This window comes from Meles meles, chromosome 18, assembly GCF_922984935.1.
Source record: "Meles meles chromosome 18, mMelMel3.1 paternal haplotype, whole genome shotgun sequence".
Lineage (NCBI taxonomy): Eukaryota > Metazoa > Chordata > Mammalia > Carnivora > Mustelidae > Meles > Meles meles.
Genome location: NC_060083.1, coordinates 461,284 through 489,164, shown reverse-complemented (window position 1 = coordinate 489,164; position 27,881 = coordinate 461,284). Strand labels below are relative to the sequence as shown.

Below are 27,881 nucleotides of genomic sequence, written 5' to 3'. Positions count from 1 at the left end.
GGCCCAAACCGCGGCGCTGGCAAGGAGGAGGGGGCTCCCCGATGGCCCGCCTGCCTGTCCTGTGGACCCCCGCTCCCCGCCCCAGCCGGGCCGGCCTCTTACCATGTCCATGGCCACCTTCATGGCCTCCTGTAGCCCAAAGAGCTTCCCGGCTACCAGGTAGATCCCGCCCGTCCACACGGCGCAGGCCTCGTGCACCCAGTGTTCCTGGGTGTCCCCACCAGGCTCGGCTGGTGGCTCCTTGCTGCACGCGTGCTTACGGCTCTTGTCGGTGGGGGCCGCCTCCTCGCCACCGTCCCCCCGACCGTCACAGCAGTAGCAACTCTGCAGGCGCCGGGACAGGCCCCGGGCGCTGGTGCGCAGCGAGCCCTGCTTGACGGGGTCGGCCGGGCCCTCCGGCCGCGGGGGCTTTCCAGCGGCAGCTGGGGCTGCGCACTCGAGGTCTTTGAGTGTTCTCTCGAGGGGCAGCGAGGCCTCCTCGCAGGCGCCCTCCGGCCGCACCTTCTCCTTGAGTTTTGGCTTCTTTTTGGGGAGGCAGTGTTCGGGGTAGTAGGGCCCACAGAGGTCCCCGAGGTCCTTGAAGTTGGCCGGGTTTTGGCAGAGGCAGCAAACAAGGCAAGAGGTACTCAGGGCCTTGGAGACCACGGGCCCCAGATGCATGGTGGAGGAGAGGGGCAGGGAGGGCCGTGGCTGCAGGACAGAGCCTCCAGGGAGCGTGGCCAAGGAGGCCCCGGTCGCATCCAAGGAGAACGAGCATGAGGATGAGGAAGAGGAGGCGGAGGAGGAAGGCTTCCTGTGGGGCTTGGGCTCCTCCCCGGGGGAGTTGACCACAGTGCATATGGTGGTGAATGCGTCTCGCTTCTCCACCCGCACAAAGGGCGAGAAGGCCGGGGTGCGGCTGTCTGCTCGAAGCCGCTTGCACGAGGAAATGTACTTGAGGCGGATTTCAGGCTCGGCGGGGTCCAGGGGCAACACCTGCTGCTGCCGCCGCCGCTTGGCACGTCCCTTACAGGGTGAGGAGGTGGTGTTCTTGGCCCGGCCCCGAGTGAGGCGCTTTCGCTTGGAATAGCTGCTGTAGTTGGTGTGGCCCGGCTGCTTCTGCGCCCTTGTCTGGGGCTGGCAGGGCCGGCCCTCAGGGGACTGGGAGGCCAGGCCCAGCTCCTCCGTCTTTGGCTTCTTGCCTCCCCCACCAGCGCTGTCCTCACTGCCCCCCTGAGTGCCATTGGCCCTGTCTCGGGGGGTCAGGAGCAGAGCCGGGCCTAGATGGGGCCGCTTCTCCAGGGGACCTTTGGGGAGTCCGAGGGCTCCAGCCCTGCCTTTCCGGCTTCTCTTCTTAGGTGCCAGGGCAGTGCCGCCGGGCAGTAGGGCCTCTGGAGACGTGAAGGCCTCAGTTTTGAAACAGTCAGTCGAGGACAGTTTCTTACTGTTTAGGAGTTTGCCTTTTAAGGATCTGTTGGTTGGATTTCTGCATAACGGGTCGGCCCCCGGAGCTGCCGGGAGCTTCTGCCCAGGGCCCACATTTAAGAGACCTTCTCCTGCCCCAACCGGGCTGCCCCCCGCACTCTTGAGCCCACGGTCCTTCTCAGGGAGAGAAGGGCTCAGGGGGTTTCCGGAAGGGGCCCCCGGCACCTTGCACGCAAACTTCTTCAGGCTGGGCGAGGTGATCTTCTGCACGATGGCCTCCAGCTTGAGGCCCCTGCCTTTCCGGGGCGGAAGCACCTTGGTCTTCATGGCCCCCTGGAAGGCCGCCCGAGAGGCGAGCTTCAGGCAGGTGTCAGGGGTCTCCGGGGTTGGAGGCTTCACGGCAGGCTCACCGTTGCCCTTGGCGGGCTTGGCCTTCTTGGGCGAAGCCATCCTCTTGAAGAGGGGGGAGGGGTCCTCAGCCCCCTCCTCCTTCACGTCCCCCCCGCTGCCGCTCCGCAGAACCAGGTTCCGCTTCTTCGTGGGAACGGGCGCCAGGAAGGCCGACTTCCTCTTGAGCGCGTGGAGGGGCCGGTCGGAGAGCTTGCTGCCTGCGCCGGGCTTGGCGACCCGGGCCCGCTGGCTGGCCCTGCCCTCCTTCTGGGGGCTGCCAGAGACCTTGAACGGGGCAGGCAGGTGGTTGTTGGCCAGCAGCTTCTTGGTGGCCCGGCAGCTGGGGAGACGGCTCTCGGAAGGCCGCCGCCGCTTGGAGTGGAACGCCTCCTGGGTTTTCGTGCGGGACCGCAGGATCATGGAGCGCTGGTCCTTGCCGGGGGTGCAGGGCGAGTCTGTCTCCTTGGTCTTGGAGCCCATGGGGCTGCTGTCTGAGGCCACGGGCAGGGCGGCCGGGTTACTGGGGCTGGAGGCCGCCTTGGGTGACGGCTTACCCACCCGCTTGCCGGACTTGAAGGCGGCTCGCTGCTTGCCCCCCAGTTTGTCCGGGGGGGCGGGGGTGGTGGTCAGGCCCGGGGGTCCAGGCGTGCGGGGCTCACTCAGGGCCGTGAAGGAGCGTGTGCACATCCTGGGGAGCCCTTCGGAGGCCCCCCGGCCCGGGGCTCCGGCTCCTTCCATCTGTCCCTGCGGGGGGCCGGTGCAGGATTCCGGGAGCAAGAGGTCCTTGGGCAGCACGGGCGCCCGGCACGGGGAGTCCTCAGCCTCCGGCAGCCCCCGGTGCACCCGCCGGCTCCGCAAGCTCTTGCCGCGTGGCACGGGCTCTTTCTTAGCAATGGGCGCCTCCGGCACGGCCGGCTTGCTGGGCTTCTGGGCCAGGGAGGCCTCCGGGGCCAGGGCGGCCGTGTCGCCGGGCGCCAGCACCCCGTCTGGGCCTTCTTCACCTGGCTTCATGTGCGACAGGGAGGACTCAAACCAGCTCTGGACCTTGGACTCGGCGCCCACGGTGGGGCCCAGCAGAATGACAGAGTCGCCGGACAGGTGGCACGGGGAGCCCCAACCGGTCTTGGGGTCCAGCACGTCCTCCACCCCCTCCTTTGTGCACAGCAGGGGGGCCTTCGGCGACAGCGGGTCCGGCAGGCCTGGCCTCTGCTCGGGGCTGCCCAGGAGCTCGCACAGGGAGGAGTACTCCTCCTCCGCCTCCAGGTCCTCCTTCCTGCCGGGCGGCGGCAGCAGGGGCAGGTCCCCGAAGTCGGCGGCGGAGCAGCGGTGCTGGCCGTCCTCCAGCCAGCGGTCGGCCCTGCCCACGTCGGGGCACGGAGGCAGCCCGCCCACCTCCTCCTTCACCCCGCCCGCCGCCTCCTGCGCGGAGTCCCGAGGCACCGTGGCCTCCCCAGGCGGCGCCTCCTCCTGGAAGCCCGGGCAGGCCGAAGCCTCGTGGGCATTCTCCTTGCCCACGCCGTCGGAGGCCTTCCCGCCCTGCTCCAGGCCCTTGGTGAGCTCGCTGGGGTGCAGGCCCCACCGGGGACAGGCATCCCCCAGGTTCTCTTCGGGCCAGGCAAAGGGGTTGGCGCCGTCCGCCGAGCTGGCGGTGCTCGCGTCCGGGAAGCAGTCAAAGGCGGCCGCGGCAGGGTCCGACGTGGCGGCCCCAAGCGTGGCCTTGGCGCTAAAGGAGAGGGGACCGGCCGTCTTCTTGGGGTCCGGGGCGGCGAAGGCCACAGAAGGGTCTTCGAACAGCCCCGGGCTGAAGTCCTTGGCGCCGCCACCCTTGTCCAGCTGCAAGGACTCAGGCAGGGCCTCTGGCTCCCCCGGCCGTGGCCACGCGTTCTTGCCCACGGAGTCCAGGCAGGCGCTGTGGTTCTCCAGCGAGAAGGGAGGAGGCTTGCTGGCGTCCTTGGCCAGGCCGGGTGCCTCGGCCCAGGCCTTCTCAGCCTTCTCGCCGATGGCCTCCTGCAGCCCGAGGATCTCGGAGGCCAGGTCCTCCTGCGCCAGGGCGCTGAGCAGCAGCCGCGGGCAGTCCCGCTCGCCCGCCACGAACTTGGAGAAGCTGTCGAGCGGCAGGCTGCCGTGCAGGCTCTGGAAGGAGTCGTCGGACTTGGTGGACATGTCGTCGGGCGAGGTCACCGAGCAGGTGGACACCGACTCGGGCTTGGCCTTCGAGTTGTTGTTGACCCTGGCGGGGCTGCCGCGGGCCTGGCTGCAGTAGAGGAAGCCGCGCTCCAGCGGGTCCTCGGAGCCGCTCAGGTAGTCGGCCTCGGGCGGCTCGGCGTGCGTGGACCGCGGCGTGCTGCTCAGCGGCTCGGACAGAGGCGTGCCCGCCGGCTCGGCCGAGTAGCCGCTGCCCTCGGGGCTGCAGTGTTGGCTCCGGTGCTGCTCCGGGGTCCTGGACACCAGGTTCTTGCCCTTCTTCTGCGGCACGGCGGCCTTGGAGAGCAGCAGCTGCTGGACCGTGGTGGAGATGCTCTCCACCTGCGAGGTTAAGGCCGTGAGGCTCTGTAGGCTGAGGTCCGACAGCAGGTTCTCGGGCAGCTTGTCCTTCGGCGGCGCCTTGCAGTTGCCGGGCTGGGCGTCCACTGTGCCGGTGGCATCGGTCGGGGAGGGATTGAGCAGGGGCATGAAGTGGCTGTGGTCCGTGATGCCCGCGGGGAAGGCGCCGGCACCGAGCGGCTGCTGGTTGTAGGGAAAGTTCTCCAGGTTTGGCATCAGCGGCGACGGGGTGGAGCTGTAGGAGGGCGAGCGGCCCACGGAACGCGCGGGCGAGTGGCCAGAGCCGGGGCTGAAGGTCTGGTAGTAGTGCTCCGGGGTCCGCACGGCTGCGTCCGGCGGGCAGTAGCCCGCGCCCTGCGGCCCGTAGTGTTGGTACTTGGCGAGGTTTTGGTAGTGGAGGGTTTCCTGGGCATGGTGCCGGCTCTGCAGGGACGCCTGCTGCTGCTGCTGCTGCTGCTTCTGCTGCTCGTAGCCCAGGCGGCCGGACTGGTAGGCGTGAAGGTTCTGGACCCGCTGCCCCGGGGCCAGGCTGGCGTTGGCGGTCAGCGGCCTGTCGTGGGGTGGCGCGGACGGCGCGGTGCAGCTCTTGTAGGAGTGGGCCCCCTGCCCGCCCCCGCCGCCGCCCCCCTGCGTGCCCTGGCCCCCAGAGGAGTAGGTGGAGGAAGGGGGGAAAGACTGCGAGTGCTGGGGAAAGGGGCCGCCCTGGGGGAAGGGCAGGGGTGAGGCCATGTCGTTCTGCAGCTTCTGCCTTTGGAGTTTGGGGTATGCCAGGGGCTGCTGGGGCTGGGGCAGCTGCGGCTGGACGTGCAGAGAGTGAGTCCGGAAGGGCAGCTGCGCACCCTGCTCTGGGTACTGCCTGCCGGCGGGCACCGCCGCCTTTTTCATCAAGCCGTCGTCGTATTTGCCCACGCCCCCGGGCAGGGGCTGCGGCTGCGGGGGCGGCGGCTGGGGGGCCCCCCAGGCCTGCAGGCTCTCCTCGCCGGAGTAGCGGCCGGGGTACGGGCTGCTGTCCGGCACACCGTAGCCCGAGAAGGCGGGCCGGCCCTGCAGGGACGGCGGGGAGGCCAGGCCCTTGCTGCCCCGCGCTGAGCTGGCGGGCGTGCCCGCGCCGCCCTCGAAGGCCGGGTAGGGCTGCGGGTTATAGTAGTCCTTGGCCAGCAGCCGCGGCCGGTCGCAGCTCAGCCCGGCCTGGCCCGGCTGCCTGTAATTCTCCAGGCGGGATGTCTCCTGTGAGGTCTGCTGGTAGGTCTGCTGTTTGCCATGGAAACCACACCTTTCTCGGAAAGACTGCATGACGCGGGCTGGTCGTCTGTGAAAAGAGAAAGGGGGGGTGGGGAGGGGAGGGGGAGAGCGATTCAGAGGGGCCGTTTCCCTTCCCCTCCGAGAGCCGCCTCCCCGCCCCCCGCCGGCCCTCTCCCCGGCAGCTCTTAATGGTCTCTCCGTGGCCTGAGCCCCCCCACCAGCTGAGCACATCTCGACAACTTCTGTGCCAGGGAGGTGTGCTCTGCAGTTCCCGCTCCCAGGCCGGCCCCCGCTGCCCGGGCAAGGACGGCCACCGCAGCGGGGAGGCGCAGACCTGCCACCCCCGTCCCCCCCTCCGTCCCCCTGCTGCCCCAGGGCCCCCGGACCCTGCTGGGGGGGGGCAGGTCCTCCCCTCCACCTCACCCACCACTCCCCGCGCCTCCCTGCCCCACAACCATTTAGCAGAGCGATTCCCACTCCCGTCCCCTGGGGCTGGCCAGGTCCTGCCATCGAGTCGCAGGGCAGCAATGTTCGGGTGTGACCCAGCCGTGCCAGGACCAAGGAGGGGTCGCCCCTGCCCAGGGAAGCCACTCACCAAGGCCGGCAGAGACCGCGCGTACACACACACACGCACACACACCTCTGCATCACTGCCATGCCATCTGGAATCTGTCTGTTCCTCCTAGCAGACGTCGATTAGGGGCTGTGGAGCCATTGTAGGCATAACCGTCCCTTCTCCGACTCCCAGTAACGCAGGACAGCAGCACCTGCCTTCTGGTTTTGATATCATAGGTGCGTAAACAGATTACGTGGCCCAGAGTGAGGGCGTGCATGCTAATGGGGGACAGAGCCGCAGTCCCTTGGCCACAGAGACGCGCCCCACAGCTGGGCACGAGGCCACCCCCGCCCTCCGGGTCGGCCCCTCCCGTCTCCAGCTCCACAGGGTCAGCACCCGGGCACGCCAGGCCAAGAGTCCATCTGTTTATGATTTCAGGGGCTTGGGCCCCTGGTGAGGTCTAAGCAGCCCCAAAGCAGGATCTCGGAGCAGGAAATGACCCCGAAGAAGGGGGGCGGCGCTTCAGGGCGGAGCAACTAGGTTCACACAACAGGCCGGGCGTGCAGCGCCCAGGCTAAAGATCCCCCGACCGGAGGCCAGGTCGTCCCAGAAGACCCTCGGAGGAGGGAGGCGGGGGAGCAAGGACTGTTCCGGGCTCAGGAGAAATCGCATGGAGGAGCCTGGCAGTCAGCCAGAGGCCCGGGGGTATCAGGATTTACCCACAACCATGCCGCTGGTCAGGGGCCAGGAGGCGGAAAGAGAGGCCCGGGTCCCCCAGAGGGCACGGGGGACGGTCCAGTTCTCGGCCATTCCCAACAGTGATGGAGGAAGGGGTGGTCTGCTTCGAGCCACAAAATTCCAGGGTTCCAGGAGGGACCAGAAAGGAAGAAAGAGTCACCGAGGACAGATGGACACACAGACGTGAGAAGGAGGACAGAGATGTGGAGTGGGGGGCTCCCTCCTCTATTCTCCGCCTGGATCCCACTTAGAGCCTTTCCGGTGATGGGGCTGACCAGGGAGGGGGACGGGGAGGGGCTCCATCCAGCTGAGCGGGGTGAGTCTGGGGAGCCAGAAGCCCCCAGGAGCCCTGTTGGCACAGCCCAGGCCCACCTCCCCTGACCTGGGCAGTCAGCTGAGCCGGACTCAGGGCTGGATGCGCCTGGGGCTGCCGTGAGCGGGGACCGGTGTCCCACAAGGTGATCCCCTGCCCTCCAGGCTCCATGATGAATGAACACCGCCCAGCGGCCTTCCCTCCCGCCCGCCCCCGAGTTTTCACAGGCGTCCCCAGCAAGGAGAAACGTGCCCGCCCTTCTGACCCACTTCAGCCCCATCCCTGGCGGCGTGGATCCAACAGTACGTGAGGTGCCTGCCGTGGTGACCACGCCTCGGCCCAGAGGAGCGGAGGCGGCCCTTGGTTCTGGCCTGGTGGCTCTTAGCCAGGCAGGCAGCCCTGCGGACAAGGGTGCCGGCCGGCCCCCTCCCACCCTTGGAGAGGAAAGGAGTAGGCGCACAGCCCAGCTGGCAGGGGAAGTCACTTCTTTCGGGTGTCACCGCCCGGCAGCAGCCCCGGCCAGCAGAGCCCGCTCTAGGGGCCGCTGCACCGTGCGCCCCGCCTGCGTCCCCGGCAGTGTTTATGAGCCCGGAATGCGCCCACCCAGGCCCCGCTCTGGAGACGGGAGCCTCGTATATCTGCACAAATTACATTTCGGCTTTTATTAGTCCCAGATCGCTCCCATTTCCTGCTGAGTGTCCTGTGGATATCATTAACATTTCTCCGGCTTTTTTTATTTTTTATTTTTTATTTTTCTTCACATTCTCCGAGATGCATTACCAGAAACATTGCTTAAAAAGAGAGTGCTATGACCAGTGTTGTCCTCCCCCCCCCCGCACCCCTCCCCGGCTTTAATCAGTCCAGCTGCGGTGTCTTTTCATTTAGCCGAGCTGCATTAAAGGCGGGTTTCCCAATACGCCCGAGCAGCTGGGTGCGGAGGAAGCATCTATCTCTAAGAGAGGACAGTTCAATTAAAATATGAGAAGCCCAGTGCCTGATGGAGAATGCAGGCAAAAATGCTCACCCCAACACCACCCTCCAACCCCGGGGGGCGGGAGGAGGGGGGCTGCGGGAACAAAGGCATCAAAGCGGGGCTCCCGGAGCCAAGGAGGCCCACCAGCTCTGCCAGGAGAAAATGGGGTGCTGCCTCAGGCCTGCCACAGGCTCTGTTGTTATTAATTATGATGATTATGATTACTTTTCAAGAGCACTAGGACAGGACAAGGAGGGGGGAGAGAGGCAGGCAGCAGGCAGAGGTGGGCGGCAGCAGGAGGGGGCCCCTTTGGCGGAGATGGCGACCTCTGAACCTGGGCAGGGGAGGAGGGGGCAGAAGGGGGACAGACGGGGGGTTTGGCCTCAATGGGTTCAGCTGGAGGGAGGTGTGGGGCCCGGGGAGGACACCCTCTAACACATCCGCTCGGGGCTCCTTCGGGTCCAGTCCACCTCCCCATCCTTGCTTCCCACATCCACTTCTTGCGGACACTGGGTCGAGGTCTGATCTCTGAAGTTCTTGGGGGGAGGGAGGAAGTCAGCCTTGAGCATCTTCTAGGCACCTGATACACGGTGCTTCGGACACGAGTCCCTTATGAGGACTCCCGGGGGGCAGTCGTCCAGGCCCCTGGACCGAGGGAGCAGAGCTCAGCCCCGCTACCGGCTGATGCTCACTGCCACTCCCCCCCCACCCCCGGGGCCGGGGCAGGAAGTAAGGGGGGGGCATGCCGCGGCCAGCCCTCTACCTCATGTCAAAGGCACTGGGAGTGGGGGCTGGCAGGGGCACCCTTGGCATTGGCCGGAGTGCTTACTCCGTGCAGGTCTGCTCAGCAACACTTCGTTCTGCTCTTCCAGGGAGAAAAGATGCGGTTCAGAGAGCAAGAGACTGACCTTTGAGCCTACCCACAGTGCCGTTCCTTTTGCTGGATTACCAGACCTGGAGTGCACGTTCCCTTCCCTGGACCCCACACCAGGAACTCCCACCTACAAGAAGGCATCTTGGAGCATGGCAGCAAGAAGGTGCTGGAAGGGGAGGGCAGAGGGGCCCTCTGCAGCCCCCGAGGCCCTGAAGTCCAGGCCAGGACCCCCCCCCCCCACTTATTCAGGGAGCCAGACCCCACAGGGAAGTCCACTCATGAGCAGTGGCGGTCACTGGCCGCCTGCTATCACCCAGGTAACTGCTGTCCCTGGGCAGCCTCAGAGAGAGGTCCCTGGGCCCACAGCCCCTCCAGTACCCCGGGCAGGGAAATGGACACATGGTGAATGAGAGCTGCCGCAGCGCCCACGGGGACCCAGGGGAGCCCAGCTGGGAGGCTGTGACTGGAAGTCTCCCTGCGGGAGAGGGCTGGTGGGAGACAGAGAGGAAGAGAGGGAGAGGAGGAAGAGAAAAGGAAGCTTTCCATTCTCCAGCAGCAGCTGTGAAGCCGCTGGTTCCATCCCACCCACTTACCCAAGGTTGTTTTATGACCCCGTTTCTTGATTTGTAGCTGCAGGCGAAAATGTGACAACCCAACCCACACGAGGCCTGGGAACGAGGAAGATGGAGAAAGTTACCCAGGTCAGGAGGCAGGGGATGGGGCGGGGGTGTCCAGCGAGGAGTGAAGAAGGTAGGACCACCCTGAGCCTCCCCATCCTTCGTGGTGAGTGCTGAATACTAAGTAGGAAACTTCGATTAAAATGGTAAATCACTAGCCAGCTTTCCTGCTGTCCTGGGGGGTCTACTTTGAATCCTAAGGCCTGGCTTGAATAGGGGAAGGGATGAGCTTCCAAGGAGTCCACAAGATAAACAACTCAGTCCTTGCAGGCCCTAGGGAAGGGTTAGGGTCCTTGGCCCCGGGACTGGTGGGGAGGGAGGGACCCGAGCCTTCTAGGGCAAAAGGAGACCATCCTGGGGCATAAAGAATTCCAGAGAACAAGGCAGCCCCCATCTCAAAGGAGGGCCTCTGAAGACCACTCCATATGGGCAGCACCCCCCAACACACTTGACACGCACCGCTCGTCATTCACGGACACCCACGCAAGCTCCATGGGAGAACCCCATGGGGGTCAGCATACGCCCCTGCAGAGCCTCCTCGGGTGGGAGGGTCTGGGGGCTCAGGTTCTGAACACCCAGTGGCAAGTTACAGGGGAGAAGGGCAAGCCTTGGGAAGGCCACCTTGCCTCTCTCCAGATGTGGGGCGAGCCCCCAGCCAGCCTCCGTCTCAGAGGCTAGGAACCCCAGGTGAGGCAGGATCTCAGGGCTCTTTGGAGGAAGTCGCAACAGGGACCAGAGGCTTCTGGACTTCCCAGACGTTCGGAAAGCCTTCCCTTGAAGCCCACCAATGCGGTCCCCTCCAAGACCCTGGCCGCAGAGGCCTCCGAGACACTCCTAAGGCCCGTGAAGGTCCCGTCCTCGGGGTCTAAGCTCCAGGAGGGCACCCGTGGGGCATCGCGGGGTGTGTGGGGTGCGGACTGTGCCGGTTTCTGGAAGTGCCAGGCCCAGTTAGGAAGCCACAGCACCATTTCCAGGAGGAGTAACCTGTGCGAGTCCCATAGCCCAGCGACGGGGCGGCAGGACCTGCGTCTCCCCAGAAGGCTGACTTCTAAAGCCGAGAGCCACTCCACAGCCGCACCCTAGTGCCCCACACGCGGTTTCGGGGTGCGGCGGTCAACGGGCCCTCGGACCTGGCCCTGTGGTCCGGGTGGCCAGGCAGCCGTCCCCGCTGGGAATCGTGGGGTAGCAGGACAGCAGGACGGGATTCAACAGCTGCGCTGTTGGCCTTCCAGAACCCGGCCCCCCACCCCCAACCGGGGCAGGGGGGAGACTGGCCTATCAGCTTGGTACTTACCAGTCTCTTATTGATAGTAACTGTTTTTAGATTGTTTTATTCACCATTCAACAAAAAAGAAATCACCACCTCTCCCCCTGGCTGTCAAAATGAGCACAAAAGGAGACCAGGTGGTGGGGGGCAGCGTCCTGACTCCTAGGAGGGCTAGGGTCTGGTTGCCCACCCATTCAGGGACCCCAGGGTCAGCAAACCAACGCACTGATTCAGAGGCTGCTGTGGACGTCTGAGGGGACCCACAGGGCGGGGTGGGGAGGCCTCCAGGTCTGTTCCAGATGCCCCCACCAAGCCCCCCAGATGTTCCCGGCCTTGCGGGCAGCCACGCAATGTGGACGAGACGGGATCTGCGTGTCTGACAGCTATGAGGGCAGGCAAAGGTGAGAGAGAGCCCAACCCTCACCCAGCCTGTCCTTGAGGGCCACCCCGCAGGCCCCGAGGGACCCTGACTTCCCTGGAGAAGTGGTCTCATCGGCTACTAGCTTGTCTGGCTGCTTCCTGAGCTGGGAAGACCGTTCTGATCCATGCGCGCCTCCCTCCCTGGGCGCCAACAAGACTTCTGCTCGTGTCACCTTCCCAGGGACCCACTCCGACCGCTGCGCTTGGAAGAGTCCCCTTGCTCTGTCAAGTGCTCCCCTCCTTGTCGTAAGCCACGTGGCTGGCTTTACAGCTGGTCTCTCCTTTAGACACGGCTCCCCGAGAGCAGGTGTTCTGGCCCGATTTGTTCACAGCTCTATCCCCATATCCCGCACAAGAAGTATGTATTGAATGAATAACGTGTCCATGTCACATTAATCCTATGGAAATATCCAGAACCAGCCGTCGATGGCAGCGAAGAGAGCAACCGGGTGGGCAAGGGGGGCTTATGGCCACAACCACACATTCATTTGGGCCTGGCAGGCAATGCACCTGGGCGAAGCCAGCAGGTGGGGATGGAGACGCACAGAGGGTCCCAGGTCTCAAATACAGTGACGGGCGCCCTGCCAAACTGGAACCAACTGCCTCGTGGGAACAAGGCTCCAGTTTTGGAGATCTGTTTTGTTTTGTTTAAATAAGAAAGGAAGTCTCTCATTTTAACAAACGTTACCGACCAAGTAAAAAGTTTAACACCCCAGAGTGGAAGAGAGCCCGTCTGTGGGCTGCCGCTCATGACAAGCTCCTGGTGTCGAACGCCGATGTAACTGGTCCGCACGGACCTTTGCAAGGGCAGAGCCAGGGCCTGGTCAGAAGCAGAGTCTGGGCACCCAGTAGGTGGCCAGGACGCAGGCAGGCGTTCAGTGTGAAGGAATGAAAACAGTGGGAGCAGCCAGAACCTTCCCTGGGCCCTGGGAGAAGTCCCAAGACCAGGGAAGCGGGGAGTGGAGCCGCAGGTTGAGCTCCCAGGCCGGGCTCAGGGAGGAAGTGGGGCCTGAGCGGCTAGGGCCCTTCGGGAAGGTCAAGTTCAGAGGTGCTCAGCCGTGGGGGAGCCACAAAGGCTGGGAGGCAGGAGGCCACCCCAGGTACCAGATGAGGCTCTGCTGGGTCCCTGCAGGGCTCCTTGGTGACACTTATCACAGTGGTAATTACATAATTAATGGCATAATGAGCTGCTTTACATGCACCGCCCTCGGCAGAATGTAGCCTGATGAGGGCAGGGGCTTCTTCATCTGTTTGGGCCTACGCCCTAAGTGCAGAAACCGTCCCGGCTAGCTGCCAGTTAAATATTGCCCAGATGGCTGGGCAGATGGCACGGGTGAGGGGTTCAGCGCTAGCCTGGGTGCATCATTTAACCTCCTCACAGCTCTAAGGGTTGCTGCCCAAAGAGAGGCCTGAAGCCAGCCAGGACTGATGCAGTAGCCAATCAGGAAGGAAAGCCCTGGCTTCTGCTCTGTAGGCCACACCCCCTGAGTCACAGCCACTCCCTCACCAAGCCCATTTCTATACAGCTTACAATCAGAAGGGGTGGGGTGGAGTTGGGGGCCGAAGATACAGAGGAAAAAGCAGCAGGGCCCTGTCCTCCCAAGGCAGACACCCAGGAGGGTGCAAGGTTGGGGTCGAGGTGGTCAGGGGATGCCGGCAGGAGGGTGTAATTAAGTGAGGAAGGGTGAGGGCCCACCGGATGGAAGGAGCAGCCCAGTGAGGCTGGAGGCAGAAGAGAGGGAGACCTGCACTTATCTCCCCTCCCCCACCTCGGGGGCCCACTGCCCCCGCTTCTCACAGCACCAATCCCTGGCCATCCTGCAAAGTCACCCTGATTTGTTACCTGCCCATGTGGCTGTGGGGGGGCTGGCACTCTCCCATGTGCCTTTGGGGCCCACGGGTCTGCGGCCCAGGCTGGAGAGGGGTTTCTTGACCTGGTGCTGCCTACCTCCCCCTCTGGCTCCTGCCCACAAGGCCAGCTGGCAGCAGCAGTGAGCCACCAGAAGCCACTTTCCACAGAGCACATTCTAGGTCAAACTCCCCCCCTCGTTTTGCAGAGAGATTAACCAAAGCCCAGAGAGGGACGATGACGTGTCCAGGACATCCAGCAGGTCTGAGATCCCTCCACAGCTCTGGGCCCCTTGGTGGAAGCCAAGGGAGAGGAACCAGAACCAGGGAGAGGTCAAGGTTCTCCTGTTGGACACCCCAGCTCTCTGGAGGAGCCAGAGAATGTCCCCCTCCTTCCCCAGCCCCGGGGGAACAACCCCTCCCTTCCTTGCCTTTGACACCCACTCGGCGCAGCAAGCCAGCCCCTCCCAGCCCCGTTCCACCTGGGGGAGCCGGGGATTGGCGCCCCTCCCCCAGCCCCCAGGGGAGGAAGCCGCCTGTCAGGCCGCCGCGGCGTGTCAAATCCTCTTGCTGCCTAATTGTGAGACGGCGGCGTTCAAAGAAACGCTTTTCTGGCCGCCTGCCACACCGCAAACGGCTTGGTATAATTTTATTATTAAGGAGAGAAGAAGAGGGAGGGAGGAGGAAGCTGCTTGGAGCAAGTCGGCGGAGGAGTCCGCGCCGAGTGAGCGCGGGGACGGCTCTCCGGTCGCCCAGGGACTCCGCTAATTGCGCACTCGGTCTCTACTTAGGGTCACTGGGACGAAGCGGGGCCCAGGTCTGACAATGAGGGTCTGCGGCTGCCATTAACCCTTTCCGCCCCCGATGGATACCACGCGGCCTCCGAAAGCGGGGCAGGGCCGCCGGGCACCCCCGCGAGAAGCCCCTCCGCAGCCGGGGCGCAGGGGTCCAGGCGGGGAGGCGCGTCCTGCGGCGGGGGCTGCCGGGCGGGCGCCCCGGCGCGACAGGTTAACGCGGTGCCGAGCCGGGGCCGGGGGCGCCGCGCGGGGTGTGGGGCGTTTGCGGCCCCGCCGCCCTCCGCGACAGATGTCCCGGCCGTGTAAGACAAAGGCGGAGCGCCCGCGGCCGCGGGAGAAAACCGCAGGACGCCCTCGGGGGCAGGTACAATTCCACCTTCTATTCGTGTCCCCCGCACCCCGCTCGCCCCCGCCCGCCCCCCGGCCTCTGCGCCAATCCGGAAAGCGCCACCAAAGACGCCGCGCCGCCGCCTCCGCAGCCCAACCCGCTGACCCCAGCAAGGTCACGGCGACCTCGGGCTCCGCCAGCGGCGCGCCCGCCCGTCCTCCGCCCGCGAGGGGTGTCTCTCCGCGCCCGGCCCCTCCCGGGGCGCCCCCCGCCCCGCCCCGCGCCCGGAGACACAGGAAGGGGCGCCGCGCTCGCCACGAGGCGGAGCTGGACGCTCCGCGCCTCCCTCCTGCCTGCGCCGGGACCCCGGGGGCTCTGCCCCCCCGGCCCCCATCATCCATGCCCCGGTTCCCGCTGGATCCGCCCTCGGAAGTCAGCCGAGCGCAGCAGCTGTTCCAGGCACACTCCACTTGCCCGAAGATGATGATAAATGAGGCCCGGGCTGCGTCGGGGACGCGAGGGGCGCGCAGGGCGGGGCGCACGGCCCGCAGCCCCCTCCCCGCGGCTCGGACCGGGCGAGGACGCGGAGGACAGAGGCCGAGGGGCACAGTCAAAGGGCCGCACTTCCCTCCCGGCGCCCGGCGCAGGCCCCGCACCCGGCGGCGAGCAGGCGGCGGCCGGAGGTGCGCCCGGAAGGCCGGGGCCCAGGCGGGGACCTCTAGCCCGCGGCCCCCGCCGCAGCCCCACCTCCGCCCTGCCCCCTCCCTCCCCACCCCTTCCCCCGAGGCCGCGGCCCCCACGGCGCCCTCGCCCCCCACCCTCCGTGCCTCAAGCCTATTAACGCTCGTAAATAATGAATAATGGAGCGCTCCCTCCAGCCGCGCGGGGCTGCGGGCGGGGGCCGCTGCCAGCTGCGCCCGGGCCTGGGGAGGGGCGCCCCCCGGCCGGGTGCAGGGGGCCCGGGCGCGCGGCCCCGCACACGTGCAGCCGCGGCGCGCAGGCGGGCACCCCGCCCCGCGGAGGAGGGGGAATCCCGCGCTGCCCTCCCCAACGCCACCTCCCCTGGAGTCCTCTGGCACCGAACGAGGCGAGAGAGCGCGCGCGAGCTTCCCAGCCGAGAGGGTTATTTTTAACCTGCCCCCCTTTCCGTATCTGCCTCTCGGGTTTGCGCGCCCGCCCGCCCGCTCCACCAGCCGAGGACGCGGGCTCCTCACCTCGCTCGGCGGCTCCGGCCTCTGAGCGCCTCCCCCGGCCCGCGGCCCCCGCCCCTGCGCGGGCATCGCGCGGCTAAATCCCAGCCTGGAAAGGACCGATTAGGAGCCGCGTGCCTTTCTGCGAAATGTTGGAACCGGGTGGGTGGGGGCGGGGAGCCCGGCGCTCTCGTCCCCTCGCCTCCCTCCCCGCTCGCCGTGACTGCGAGAGGCGGCTCCGGCGCTCCCTCCGCAAAACAGGGGGCGGCCAGGCCGGGGAGCCGAGCCCCCCTTTGCTTTCCGCCCTTCACTCCTCGACGCCCACCCTTCAGTCATCGGCAAAGCTGGAGCTTCTAACGCACCGACCCTCCGGCGGCGGCGGCGCCAAGTGGGGCGCTGCCTCCCCCATCTCGGCCTCCTCCCTGCGCCACTCCAAACAAACACACCATTGAAACCGCAGCGGCTCGCACACCAACTTCAAGGCGGACCCCGCCCGTGCCCGTGCCGAAGGCGCACCGGGGGGGCGGGGGCCCTGTCCCCAGCCTCTCTCCCTCCTCTCGGCCTTGGCCTCCTTAAGGGTCCCCCTCGCCCCTTCGCTCCCGTTCCCTTCCCCTTCGCGCCCAGCAGCCCTGACCCCCCCGCCCAACCCCCCTTCCACGGGGAATGAGGCAGCAGGAAGTTCATGTCCATTCCCATTACCTTGGTTTCCAAAAGGCCACCCACCCAAACCCCAGCCTGTCCTTACCCCCGAAGGAGGGGGCAGCAGAGGAACTGGCTGAGCTCAGAAACCCCCTCCAGGCTTTGACTGGATCAGTCACTTGACATTTTCCAGACTCTGCTCACGCCCAATCCTGGAGACCCACAGGCACAGGGCCCCCTGAGGACCCCCCTGCCCAACGAGGTGGGGTAAAAGACAAGCGGCTGCAAAACACAGGGGAAAACTGTGGAGGAACTGGTGGGCTGAGGAGGGAGAAGGGCATTCCGGCGGCAAGGAGCCGTCTGGCTTAGTGGCAGGAAAGAACACGGCGTATTGGGGAATCCAAGCCGGATTTCTCTCCCTAGCTTAGGGTGGGGGAGGGCCGGGCCCCCACCCCAAGGGAGCCGCCTGTGGCTGGGATTATGGTAAGAAGCGGGCAGGCTGGGGTGGGGGTGAAGATGTGTATGGGCTACAGATGTGAGGACAGCAGGTGCCACAGGGCTTATCTGATGACCCTCAGGGCCAGGAGCTGGAGCTGGGGGGCCCAGCCGGCCCCAGAGGTGAGGCGGGTCCAGGAGGCAGGAGAGCGGGACCCCCTCCCCAGCACACTCGGGGCCTGGCAGGGCAGACTTCGGGGTCTCCACAGGATTCTCTCTAAACCCCCCCTCCCCCCGCCAGCCTATCCACTGAGCCTGGGGCCACCCCCTGGTCTAGAAAGTTCTCGGTCACCTCAGACCATCCGAAGGGGTGTGAGAGCAGCAGCAGCAGACAGCATGCTGGCTGGGCCCCTCCTGTGGCCAAGGTGCCTTGATAGATTTTACTTCTAACCCTCAAATTGCCCTTCTAGGAGGTGACGTCACCTCTCAATTCACAGGCGTGGAAACTGAGCTCCGGAGCGGGGGAAGGGGCCATTCTGGGGGCCTTTCGCAGTCCCCCCCCTTCCCGCTGGGCCTGTGGGTAGGGCCTCCAGCTGGTTTGCTTTGCTTCCCGGCAGCTGGGCATGAGGGAGGTGCCCAGGGGCTTGAGGGCACGAGATAATGAGGTCCTGGTTTGCTCCTTTGGAAATTTCAGAAAACTGGTTTTCTCGGGAGAAAGAAAAGGGCAGGGAGTTGGTGTGGTGGGGAACCGAGAGAGAAGTCACAGTGCCCACCACCAACTCCCCCCACCCAATTCCTCCCGCAAATCCAGTCACCTGCCAGGCCCCCTGTTGAGGGACCCCGGGTGGGGGTCTGGCTCCTGAGGCTGCACATTGTAAGGGAGGCCTGGAGTCCACACTTGGGCCTCCAGTACTCATCTGTAGCCCAAACAAATCTCACGCACCTCGGACCACCGCTTTTCCAATGCGCACGGCTGTTGTGACCGAGAAGTCACAAATTCATTCAGGGCCTGGTGGCTCTGGGGGGTGATAGCCCCCTGCCCCCCCAAAATACACGAACAGCCCCTATTTTGACATGGAAAGTGTCTCTGCCCCGAGACTGGCTGCGGAGTGGGGGACCCCGACCGGATGAACAGCTAGGACCACGGGACTACCCTGTCCTCCTGGCCACCACTGCCCTCCCCCTCCCCCACTACCTTGGCTGCCCTTCCCCTTGACAGGAAGGGAACTTCCATTTCTGGGCGAAGCTTAGATGGATGGCCTCCTGCCCCCAGCAATCTCTGAATTGTGGGGGGAATCCTGACCAGCCCCCCCACACACACACACGTAGCCTGTTGACCAGAAGCGATGACCTTTGGGGAAAGAGAACCACCAGCCACTGCCCCAGAGGCCGGGCCGGAGGTGGCCTGAGCCTGCTTGCCTCAGGACGGAAAATATTTGCCTTTGGTTTTCAGCGGCCGCTGCCTCCTGCCCGACTTCCCTCCCTCTCTTCCACACAGTTGTGAAATATGGGGGTGCTTATGGGTAAAAGGGAGGGAGGGCAACCGTCCGAGTCCGGCGGCTGCCCATTCTGAATGGCGTTCTGTTTCTGCCAAGGTGAAGAGAGGATCCTTTCCGCCTGCTGGCCCGCACCCTGCACCCCGAGTTCCCTCCGCCCAGGCCCAGCCGCCTCGGGCCTCACCTCCAGCCGCGCCAGGCCCGGCCAGAACCGCCCCCCGCCATCCAGGGCAGACAGCCTCTTCCAGCTGCTCACAGCTAACTCCGTCTGACCCCAGCGCTGTCTTGTTCTGGAAAGTTGTTTGGGAGAGTCCTTCCTGGCTGGTTCTGCTGTGCTGGTGACCGCACGGGGAGCGGCAGGCCTCTCTGGCTCCCGGGAGAGGTCAGATTCACAAGGGCCAGGCCCCCGCCAACTGGGAGGGCCCCCAGGCAGCCAGCCCTGTGGCTCTGGGGTGCAGAGGGGCGACATTCTCCCCCGGACCTACCCTGACCGAAAACACCAGGGCCCTGACGCCGCATGGCTCTGGGTTCAAATTCCACTGCTGCACACCATCGCTGGCTGGCCCTGGGCAAGTCACCGACTGGCTCCGCGTGTCCGTAGGCTGAAACCTTAAAACCACACGCACAGGGCTACGGCGAGTTGGGAGGCTACGCTGAGCTTCGCACCTCGCGGCCCCCACTGGCACTGTCCAACGAGGGTGAGGGCCAAGCGCCAAACTGGGTGCGTGTCTGAGACAGACGGAGCACGTCTTCTGCTGCGTAGGGCTTTACAGGGGATGATGATACCCCCGAGCTGGGGAGGCTTCTGGGACTGAGAATTAAGGTCTGTCCACAGACTGTGTCCTGTCCCCCGTGGCAGGTGCGTCATTTTCCCAGCGGGAGCTCCGGTGTTTGCCACACAGCACTGTGCACGTCTTAGGAAGAGGCAGATTCCGATGGGGGGCGGGCAGGGCTGCGGCCCCGGATCCTGCATCTGTGAGAAGGCACGGGCTCCTCCAGCTGGAGTGAGGTCGCAGCCCTCGGACACTCCGCGTCCCACTGAGTCCTGGAGGCTGGGGTCGCTGAGGGGCTCCAGGTCTCGTCCTGTCCTGAGGACCCAGGACCAGGCTCTGGTTTGGCAGCTCTGAGCCTCACGTCTCAGAGCCGAGTCCCTGCAGGGGCGCGAGCAGCCCCTGGGACTCTGCGTTCGGCCTGGCTTCGGGCACCCACACACCGATGAAAGACGGCTCCATGCTGCTAAGCTCGCGGCCACTTCCAGGCTGGGCTTCCTGGGCCTTGGTGGCACCATCAGCACAGCGGGGAGCCGGAATAAAGTGATTCCACTCCTTCCATCGAAGGTTCCCCACACCTTCTTCCGTTCCCCGGCCCCTTCCAAAGGTACCGCAGATCTCAGTCCGAGTACTGACCCCAGGGGCAGACCCTCGCGGCCGCATTCCTAGGGCCCCAAAGGTCCCCAGACTGACAATAAACAGCACCCAGTTCTTGCTGGCTTTCCTCTGTGCCAGGCCCTGTCCCAATAAGCACTTTGCATTTACATACCTCCTCCTCCTGACAGGCCCCCGAGTGGAGAGGGGGCTGGGCTGGGGGCGTACTTCATTACGGAAGGTCCAAAAGCTGAAACTCACCGCCTGAGGCCACACCAGTGCTCAGGAGAGCAGGGCCCGCAGGGTAACTGAACTCCCAATCTTTCCAGGCCGGGCCCCCCAGTCATACACGGCTTTTGAGGGTTTCCTTATGGGAAAGAGCCACGTTGATTTCCGAGGCCCGGGGCAGGTGTGGATGACGCACACTGTGTCTACCTGGCCAGTCAGGGGTGGGGAGAGAGGAGATGTGGGGAGCAAGCCAGCACAATCTCTCCGGAGAGGCTTCTGGCCATACAGACCCAGATGAAAACTGCATGTGCCCTCTGGCCCCGCGGTCTTGCTCCCAGCCTGGCCTGGAGCTTTCTTCGCAGGGCCAGGACCCTGGTGTCCTTTGTAGCACAGGAGGTCCCCTGCTGTGTCCACGTGAGGAGGATGAAGGACACACACTCGAGGAGTCCCACACAGTGGAGTCTGGAGAGTGAGGAAGGGCTCCTTGCACGGAGGGGTGCAGTGTTCAGGTCGGGGAGCAGAGCACAGTGTAGAAAGCGTGCAGAGGGGCGCCTGGGTGGCTCCGTGGGTTAAAGCCTCTGCCTTCGGCTCAGGTCATGATCTCAGGGTCCTGGGATCGAGCCCCACATCAGGCTCTCTGCTCAGCGGGAAGCCTGCTTCCCCCTCTCTCTTCGCCTGCCTCTCTGCCTACTTGTGATCTGTCCAATAGATAAAATCTTTAAAAGAAGCCTGCAGAGGTGGACCAAAGGGGAGAGGCTATTCTATTCTATTCTATTTTCTTTTTACCATGAGCCTATAACCCCTGCAAAAAGATTTTAGAACTTATGTGGCTAATCTCCATCCCGTAGGCTAGCCGAGGGGCTGAGGAAAGAGCCTTGTTTTGGGCTCCAGGCTGGCAAGGCTCATTCCAGCTTCCGGATTACAGGCCAGACAGTCACATGACCGCAGCCTCATCCGTAGGGTGGCCTGAGGCCCCGCGCCAAGAGGCGTTAGCATCCCTGCGTCCCTCCCTGGGCAGTGGGCGCGATGGGGATCGTGCCCCCATTTCACAGGTGGTGGGATACGAACTGGAACCCCTGTATAGTCTGCACCGTCACTTCTGGGCGCACAGGCTCGGGGGACACACAGGCCAGGATTGGCTCGTGATAAATCTGCAACCTACTCCTGGTACCATGTGTCACCGAACATCCCAGTCCCTTCCCCCCCACAGTGCGCTTCCTTCCGTCACGAGAACAAAGAACAAAGGCAACGCACATTCTACAACTTGAAAGCAGAGGCTGATCTGGGCTTGGCTGAGACAGAGGTGGCCCAGGAGTGTCTGTGGCCAAGTCCTGGCTTCGACACCACTGAGCTGTGTGGGGCCCCAGTGGGCAAGTCCAGCACTGTGCCTCAATTTCCTCATCGGTGAAGCAGGAGGAAAAGTAAGTCCCTCCGAGGGTAAGAATTAACTGAGAAAGTGGACGGTCATCCAAGCCATGCCTGGCAAAGGAGGGCCCAACAAGTGAGCTGTTATTTCTAAAGGGTAAATATTTATATACTTTTTTATAACAGAGGGAAAGTTCAGGAAAATCCCTGACTGGTCCTAGCTGGCTTGGGAGGTGGGGCCGGCGGGGTGGGAGGGGGCGGTGTGTGGCGGGAGCTCCTTGGAGCGACAGGAACCCAGCTCTAGCACCCCGGCCCCAGGAGCAGCTGGTGCCTTCCCCGGGTGGGCGGACCCGCGGTCCCAGCACCGACAGGCAGCGGCCAGAGCGGGCTCGGCCGTCTCTGTGTTCTCTAGCTGGCCGGTCGGGTGGAGCAGACTTGGCCGGACGCCCCTCCAGCCCCAGGCCCACGGAGAGAGGGCTCAGAAAGGGCTCTGTGTTCCACCCCACTCCGGGGCTGGCTTTTTCCAGACCAGAGCCTCGTGAGTCTTTGGAAAAAACATCCAGTCCCTGAGACCCTACACTGACTTTCTGTGTGACCCCAGGTGAATCACCTCACCTCTCTGGGCCTCTGTTCCTTCCCTTCTGGGACCCGAGGGAAAACAGCCATCAAAGTGCTGTCACCACCAGAGTGCTCCTGCGTGCAGGGCCCTGGTTTAGGAAGCAGCCTACCTATCCGAACTCCTCTTCCAGATGAGGCAACAGAAGCACAGAGAGGTAAGGTCACCTGTCCAAAGTCACACAGCTTCTAAGAAGCCAGAAGCAGTAACAGGAGGTCAATGATGGGGAGTCGGATACTATTGTTACAGTCCATGGCTGTGAGGTCAGGCCTAGGATCTGAAAGCTTTGAACTCAGTTCCTGGAGGCGCTTTGCCCAGGAGGGAGCACTGTGTTATGCTTGGCTGTGATTTTTCTGGGGCAGAAGCTGCTGCCCAGGCACTGGGATTTTACATCCCGTTATTTCCTGGGTGCCCTCCACAGGCCGGGCATCGAAGCGCCTTCTTCCCTGCCACATCATTTTAATTCCAAGAGGAACTGTGCCAAGGAACCTAAGAGCATCCCCATTTTGCAGACAGCACCATTAAGGCCTGGAGGCCAAGGGCATTTCTTGCTGAGCAGCAACATTCAGACTTCCACTCAGCTCATCGGGCTCCAAGTCTGCTACTCAGGGCAAGGATCCTGGGCACAAGCAAGAGCGGTGGGCACCCGAGATCCCCCTGAGGAAGGGAGATGTTTGGAACCTGCAGGGAGTCCCTGAAAGCTGCTCTGCCTCCACGCACCGTCCCTAGAGCCTGTGCCCTGCTGTCTCCGGGCCTGTGCCTTCGCTTCCGCTCACCCTGAGCCTGACGAGCCACAGGTGCGGGCAGGACCACCTCACAGACGGGGACAGCGGGGAGCCACAGAGGGCGAGGAAGGGAGTGAGTGCCGCTACTGCCCCACGTGCTCTAAGGTCCCTGGGCTGCAGGGATGGACGACGGAGAGCTGAAGGTGAGGACGGGAGGCCAGGGAGCGAGGACAGTTTCCCTGAGAGCAACGAGGGGAGCCAGAAGCCCGGGGGGCAGCTGGAAAGGATGGTTGAGACTCTAGAAGTGTCAGGAACAGGGCACCTCGGGACTCAACAGCCGATTCCAAATACTGCAGGGGAGAAGGAGGGACAAGCCGCGGGGCTCGCCCAGAGCCCACTCCTCAGCCACCCGCCAACACCGGCCCCTCCTCGGCTTCGCTGCCACCGTCACACTCGTGTCCCCAAAACCTCTCCTGTACATACCGCCAGCCCGAGTGTGGCTCATGACAGCCGGTGTGTCTGAACCCGTCAGACCGGAGGTGGCAGATCGCGTGTCTGAGTCCCAGCAAGGGCAAGGAGGCCAGGCAGCAGGGAGGCTCAGAGCTGAGTCCTCCAGGGCCCCAGGGCTGGCCACCTCGCCTCTCCCCAGCCCGTCTCCGCCATGCCTGTCTCCCTGGCTGCTGTCCGGCTGGGCTGGGGCACAGCTTGGGGCATGGTGGCGAGAGGCTGGTGCTGAGGCCTCGGCGGGGGGGGGGGGTAGGGGGTGGACTGTGATTCCCATGGGAAGGGGCTGGCTCTGGGCCCTACGCCCTCCAGGCCAGCTTTACTGGCAGAGAAGCCGGGCATCTGCCCCTCACTGGGAAACAAAGGCAGCGGCAGGCGGTGGCCGTGGAAACACTTGCAGGCAAGCCCTAGACAGCCCGACCTTGCCCTTCTTCTGCGGAGGCACTGTCTTGACTCCTGTCCCTCCTTCTCAGGCCGGCACGCTCCTCTGGAGGACGGGCCGGGCCACCAGGTCTCCGCATCAACCCCCCATCCTCGGAGCTGCTTTGCCACTTCCCCTCCCGCCCTCAGAGCCACCGCTGGAAAGATTTCGTCTTCTCAGGCGAACGGAGTTTAGAGATCACCCACTTGTTCTCTCCCGTTGGGTCCAGCAGCTAACTGGCGCCTTTGATGGACGTGAGGCAAGCCAGGGGTTTGTGGGCCGCGGGCCTGTCGCATGAATGAGTGAGTGGGTGGGTGGGCGGTGGATGAAGGCAACGCCAGCCCCACGTGAAGCCACTCTGCTATTTCTGTTAGCTTGAGCGAAATACGATTTCCCTAAGGCTTGTAAGAACATGGCAGGTCGTTCCCGGGGGTCCCACAGGTCCCCTCTGCAGCCATCTTTCATGATACCTGGGCTGGGACCCTCAGAGGGGAGCAGGCCTGCGGGGCCCCAGAGGGAGGGGCCCCTGGACCACTGTCCTTCCTCCCCCCGAGCCCCTGCCTCCCCATCTCATGTCATCCTATCTCCTCCGAAGTCCCCCTTTGGGGCGCCCTGCCTGCCTTGTGGCTCCCACAGACCCCTGGGGAATTCCCCTGACCTGTCAGTGTCCCCAGGCCCGGGGGGTCCCAGGAAGCCTCTCCTTGGGGGCCAGAAGGGCATGTGAGGAAGGAGGGGAAGGTGCCTGCCGGAGACCGCCCTGCAGCTTTGCAGAGCTGGACAGAGCTGAGCGTTTGTCATCCGCTGAGGACAGTGGGGATGGTTTCAGGTGAAATTTAAGCCCATTAGTGTCCGGCTAATAGCATCAGCAGAACAGCGAAAATGAAGGCAGGGTGTATGAGCGTCCATAAATTGTCAGAGCGCGCCGCCTCCGTCCTTGGGCCTGGCTCCCGGGCCCCTCCTCTGGCCTGGGCCAAGTCCCGCCCCCTCCCCCGCCCCTGTCCCCTCCCCCTTCTCTGTGTCGCTGGGCAGGCCCTGCCCAGGCCTGGCCGGGACAAGCAGGCCGGGGCCCGGGGTCAACGTGCGGCTGGGGCCTCCGCCCGGGCGTGAGAATGGACTCGGCCAGGGAGCCCAAGCGTGGAGGCCGCATCTTCCTAATCTCCCTCCTTTTATAACTTCTGTCTTTTTTATGCACACGCAAGGATCCCGGCTCAGCCACCGGCATCTCTTCCCGGGCTAATCCCTGACAGCTCTGTTTATGTCTCCCATAATTCTCCAGTTTTATGGTTTTTTTTCGGGGCCATTAAGCTCCCAGCCACAAGCTCCCTCCCCTGCCCCCGCCTGCCTTTGTCCTTGAGGCTTGGCAGCCCACTGGCCTTTGGGAGACAGGCTGTCCTTCCCCAGCAGGTGGACAAGGACCTCGGCCAGAGGACTCGCTCAGGGCGGCCCTGTGCCTGCAGATTTCTGGTCCCCAGGCCCTCCAGACACCGACTCCCCTGTCCCTCCCATCGCAGTCTTGTCCCTCCTGTCCACACCACGGTCCAGGAGGACCTGGCAAAGCAAAGCAAACCACTCTGGCCCTGGGCCACGCCCGCCTCCCCGATGTCACTGTTCCGCAGTCCCATCCCTCGACCTCTCCTCCTGGCTGACCTCTTCTCCTCCCAGGGTCCCAGCCAGCTCCTGAGAACAAAGCGCCCCACCTTCCCCCTCCCCCCACCACCCCTGCAGCTCTGGACCCCTGGGTTCAGCGAGGCCCTCTTTGCTCCAAAGACCTTGCTTTCTGCCCATGCCCTTCTGTGGCTTGTCTCTGAGGAGGCTTCAGTGTCCTGGGGGCTGGGAGGGGGACCCCTGCCCAAGGTCTCCTCATCGACCCCGCCTTCCTCCCTCAGAGCCACAGCCCAGAATCTGGTCTCATCACCTCCCTCTGGGAATTCCGCGCCCATCTCCGAGCTGGGTTTGCGGGTTCCCAGCCTCAGCCCCATATGGCCTCTCATAAGCTCTGCTCGTGGCATGGTCTCCCTTGCGATAAAGCCCCCAGTGGCTCCCCAGTACGTTCACCTGCTTGAGGCCCCATTGGCCGTGTTGGTGTTCAGGTGCCGCCATCCGCAGTCCGCCCTGCACCGCAGTCTGAGGTTAGACCTCAGCTGTCCCCAGCAGGGGCAGTTCCCGCGTCCCGGGCTGCCCTTCCCCATTGCTGCAGGCCGGTACGCAGGGCGGCGGGGGCCACCTAGAGCCTTTCCTGGGTTCCTCCCTAGAAGCAGGTCTTTGCTTGCCTCTGGAGGCACACAACCCCTTCCAGGACGCCGACATCTTGTGGGGTGCCTCGTCCCCTCAGCATGGACACCAGGCTTCCTACGTCAGCGTCACCCCACAAAGGCCAAAGTGGGGCGTTTCAAGGCAGAGCCTCTCGTCGACGGCCTCTCCTTCCCGGGTACACCCCCTCCCCTGCTGCTCTCACTCCGTAGCCAGCAGCCCCTGGGCGACCCAGCACGGAGACTGCAGGCACCCCTCCCATTCCCAGGCCCCTTCCTGAGGAGACCTGTGCCCCTTGGGAAGGCACAGACAGTATTCCTTCTCGGTCCGTCCTCCACGTCCTCTTCTCCCTTCTCCAGAGGCCCCTGGCCCGGCCGGCCCATCCAAGGTGTCCGCGATGCCCTTTCCCTGCGCATGCCGGAGGCCCAAGTCCCACCTGTCCTGGGGCTGCTGCCCGGGCCTCTCGCACACCACGTGGCCTGGGCCCCGCTCCCTTTCCTCTCTCCCCACCTGGATAGGTGCTGGGGGGTGAGTCCGCCTCCCTGAAAACGGAGGGAAGGAAACAGAGCCCGGAGCACCTTCGCGCTGGGCGTGCCGCCCCCGCTAGCCAGGGCCTGGCTGCCTTTCGATCGATTCCAACCTGAGTCGTCTCGCGTCTCCCCAGTGTGTCTGGCTGCAGCCCGGCAGGCCCCCCGCTCGGCCCTGCCCGCCCCGGCTGGCATTCCACCCAGACGGCTTCCTGCCCTTGGCAGCCTTCACCGCTGCACTTGCAGCCCCTGACGAGGCGATCGGAGCCCTCCTTGGCGCCTGCCTCTGTGTGCGTCCGGGGCCCAGCCCCAGACCTCACAGGACAGCGTTCCTCTCTGAACAGGGGCGGGGAGAGCCGTCCTGGCCCTGCTTATCACTGGCCAAGAGCTCGGAGCACAGACGACGTGTGGGGTGCCAAGCCAGGCGAGCCCTTGGGCTCGTGCAAGGAGTCCCGTGAAGTACCGGGCACGCTTCGTGCTGAGCGGGGCCCCTGCGCCAAGAGCATGAGTCTCAAGACAGCGAAGCCCAAGCATCGGACTGAGCACAGGGCATTTCTGAGGCCCGGCCCCATGTGGCTGCACAGGTCACCGGCCCACGACGCCAGCCCTGGCTCCAGGAGAGGGTCACGTCCCCTAGGCCCCAAACTCCCTCCAGAATGCTGCAGGAAGACTACGACTTAATCCACCAGTCACACCCGAGGCCCCAGAGCACGTGAATCGCTCCCAGTGACTGAGCACTTACTATGTGCTGATTGCCTGGCGCAGAGTAGGTCGACAAACTATCACAGCCCCACCCCCAAGCCCGTTCTAGCGCTACTGAGGATGGGCGTTTGGAGAGCCAGTGCTCTCTGCCTGAGATCACACAGTGGGAAAGTGCTGGAAGCAGGACCCCCCCCACCGCCCCGTCCAGGCGGCCTGGACTCCACAGCTCCCACTTGCCCCCGACACCAGGCAGGAGAGCCAGCCCTGTGCCCACTCTGCCCCAGAAGTCACCGTGCTGGGGGTCAAGCCTGCAGCAGACAGGCCACCGTGGCCAGTGAAACGTCTACACTCCTGATGTCATCTCGGAATGAAGCCTGGCCCACCGCCCCCAACCTCTCCTTGTAGAGACGCAGAAGCGGGCTCAGGGAGGGCGGCCGACCCTTGCAAGGTCACGGAGACAGCGGCACCGCCACGTCCCAGCCCCCAGCAGCCCTGCTTCCGCGGATCCTTTTCCGCCCTCCGGCAAACGCTCACGATCTGATGCGTGAGGAGGAACACGGCAGGACGCGAAAGCGGGTGTTTAACATGATCCTAATTTTGTTCCACAAACTGGGCGGCAAGGCACAAAAATGTTTTGCACACCAGCCTCTCCTCCTCCGAGAGGCTGGAGGGGACTTCTGTTTTCTTCTCTTTTCTTCAGTGAGGTAAGATTTTTTTTTTTTTTAAAGACCAACAGCTCTGAATTTTTTAGAATGAACAGGACCAGGAGTCTGTGGCACCCGGTTCTGGTTGATGAAGAATCCCACAGATGCCAAGCAGGGATTTACACACTCCCCAAGAACCAGAGCACAGCAGACTAGCTTCGGGCCCGTGCTGGTCTGGGTCTCTCTTCCCTTCTCCCCGGAGGGATCAGAAGGTTCCGCAGGACCCAGAGGCCTGGGATTATTCCTGGGTTGTCCTTGCCTGGCTCCCTAGGGAAGTCTGGGCGGCCTGGATGGCGTGGGCTTCCAGAAGCTGGGAGTCTTGGCGTCGCCCCGGTTGGCTCTGA

The 27,881-nt window shown here is 64.3% G+C and overlaps 1 protein-coding gene across 5 annotated transcripts in view; it reads right to left on the bottom strand.

The window, feature by feature from the left end:
* RAI1 (retinoic acid induced 1) overlaps nt 1-27,881 on the bottom strand; it is a 113,803-nt gene that overhangs the window by 10,113 nt on the left and 75,809 nt on the right. For 2 of the 5 annotated variants that reach the window (XM_045984058.1, XM_045984060.1), the window contains one exon: nt 103-5,647. In XM_045984058.1, the coding sequence (XP_045840014.1) occupies nt 103-5,631 (5,529 nt within the window). In that variant the 5' untranslated portion in view covers nt 5,632-5,647. Of the gene's footprint in view, nt 1-102; nt 5,650-6,220; nt 6,483-15,585; nt 15,679-27,881 lie in introns of those variants that run through there. The other 3 variants (XM_045984059.1, XM_045984057.1, XM_045984056.1) reach the window with 3 other exon arrangements.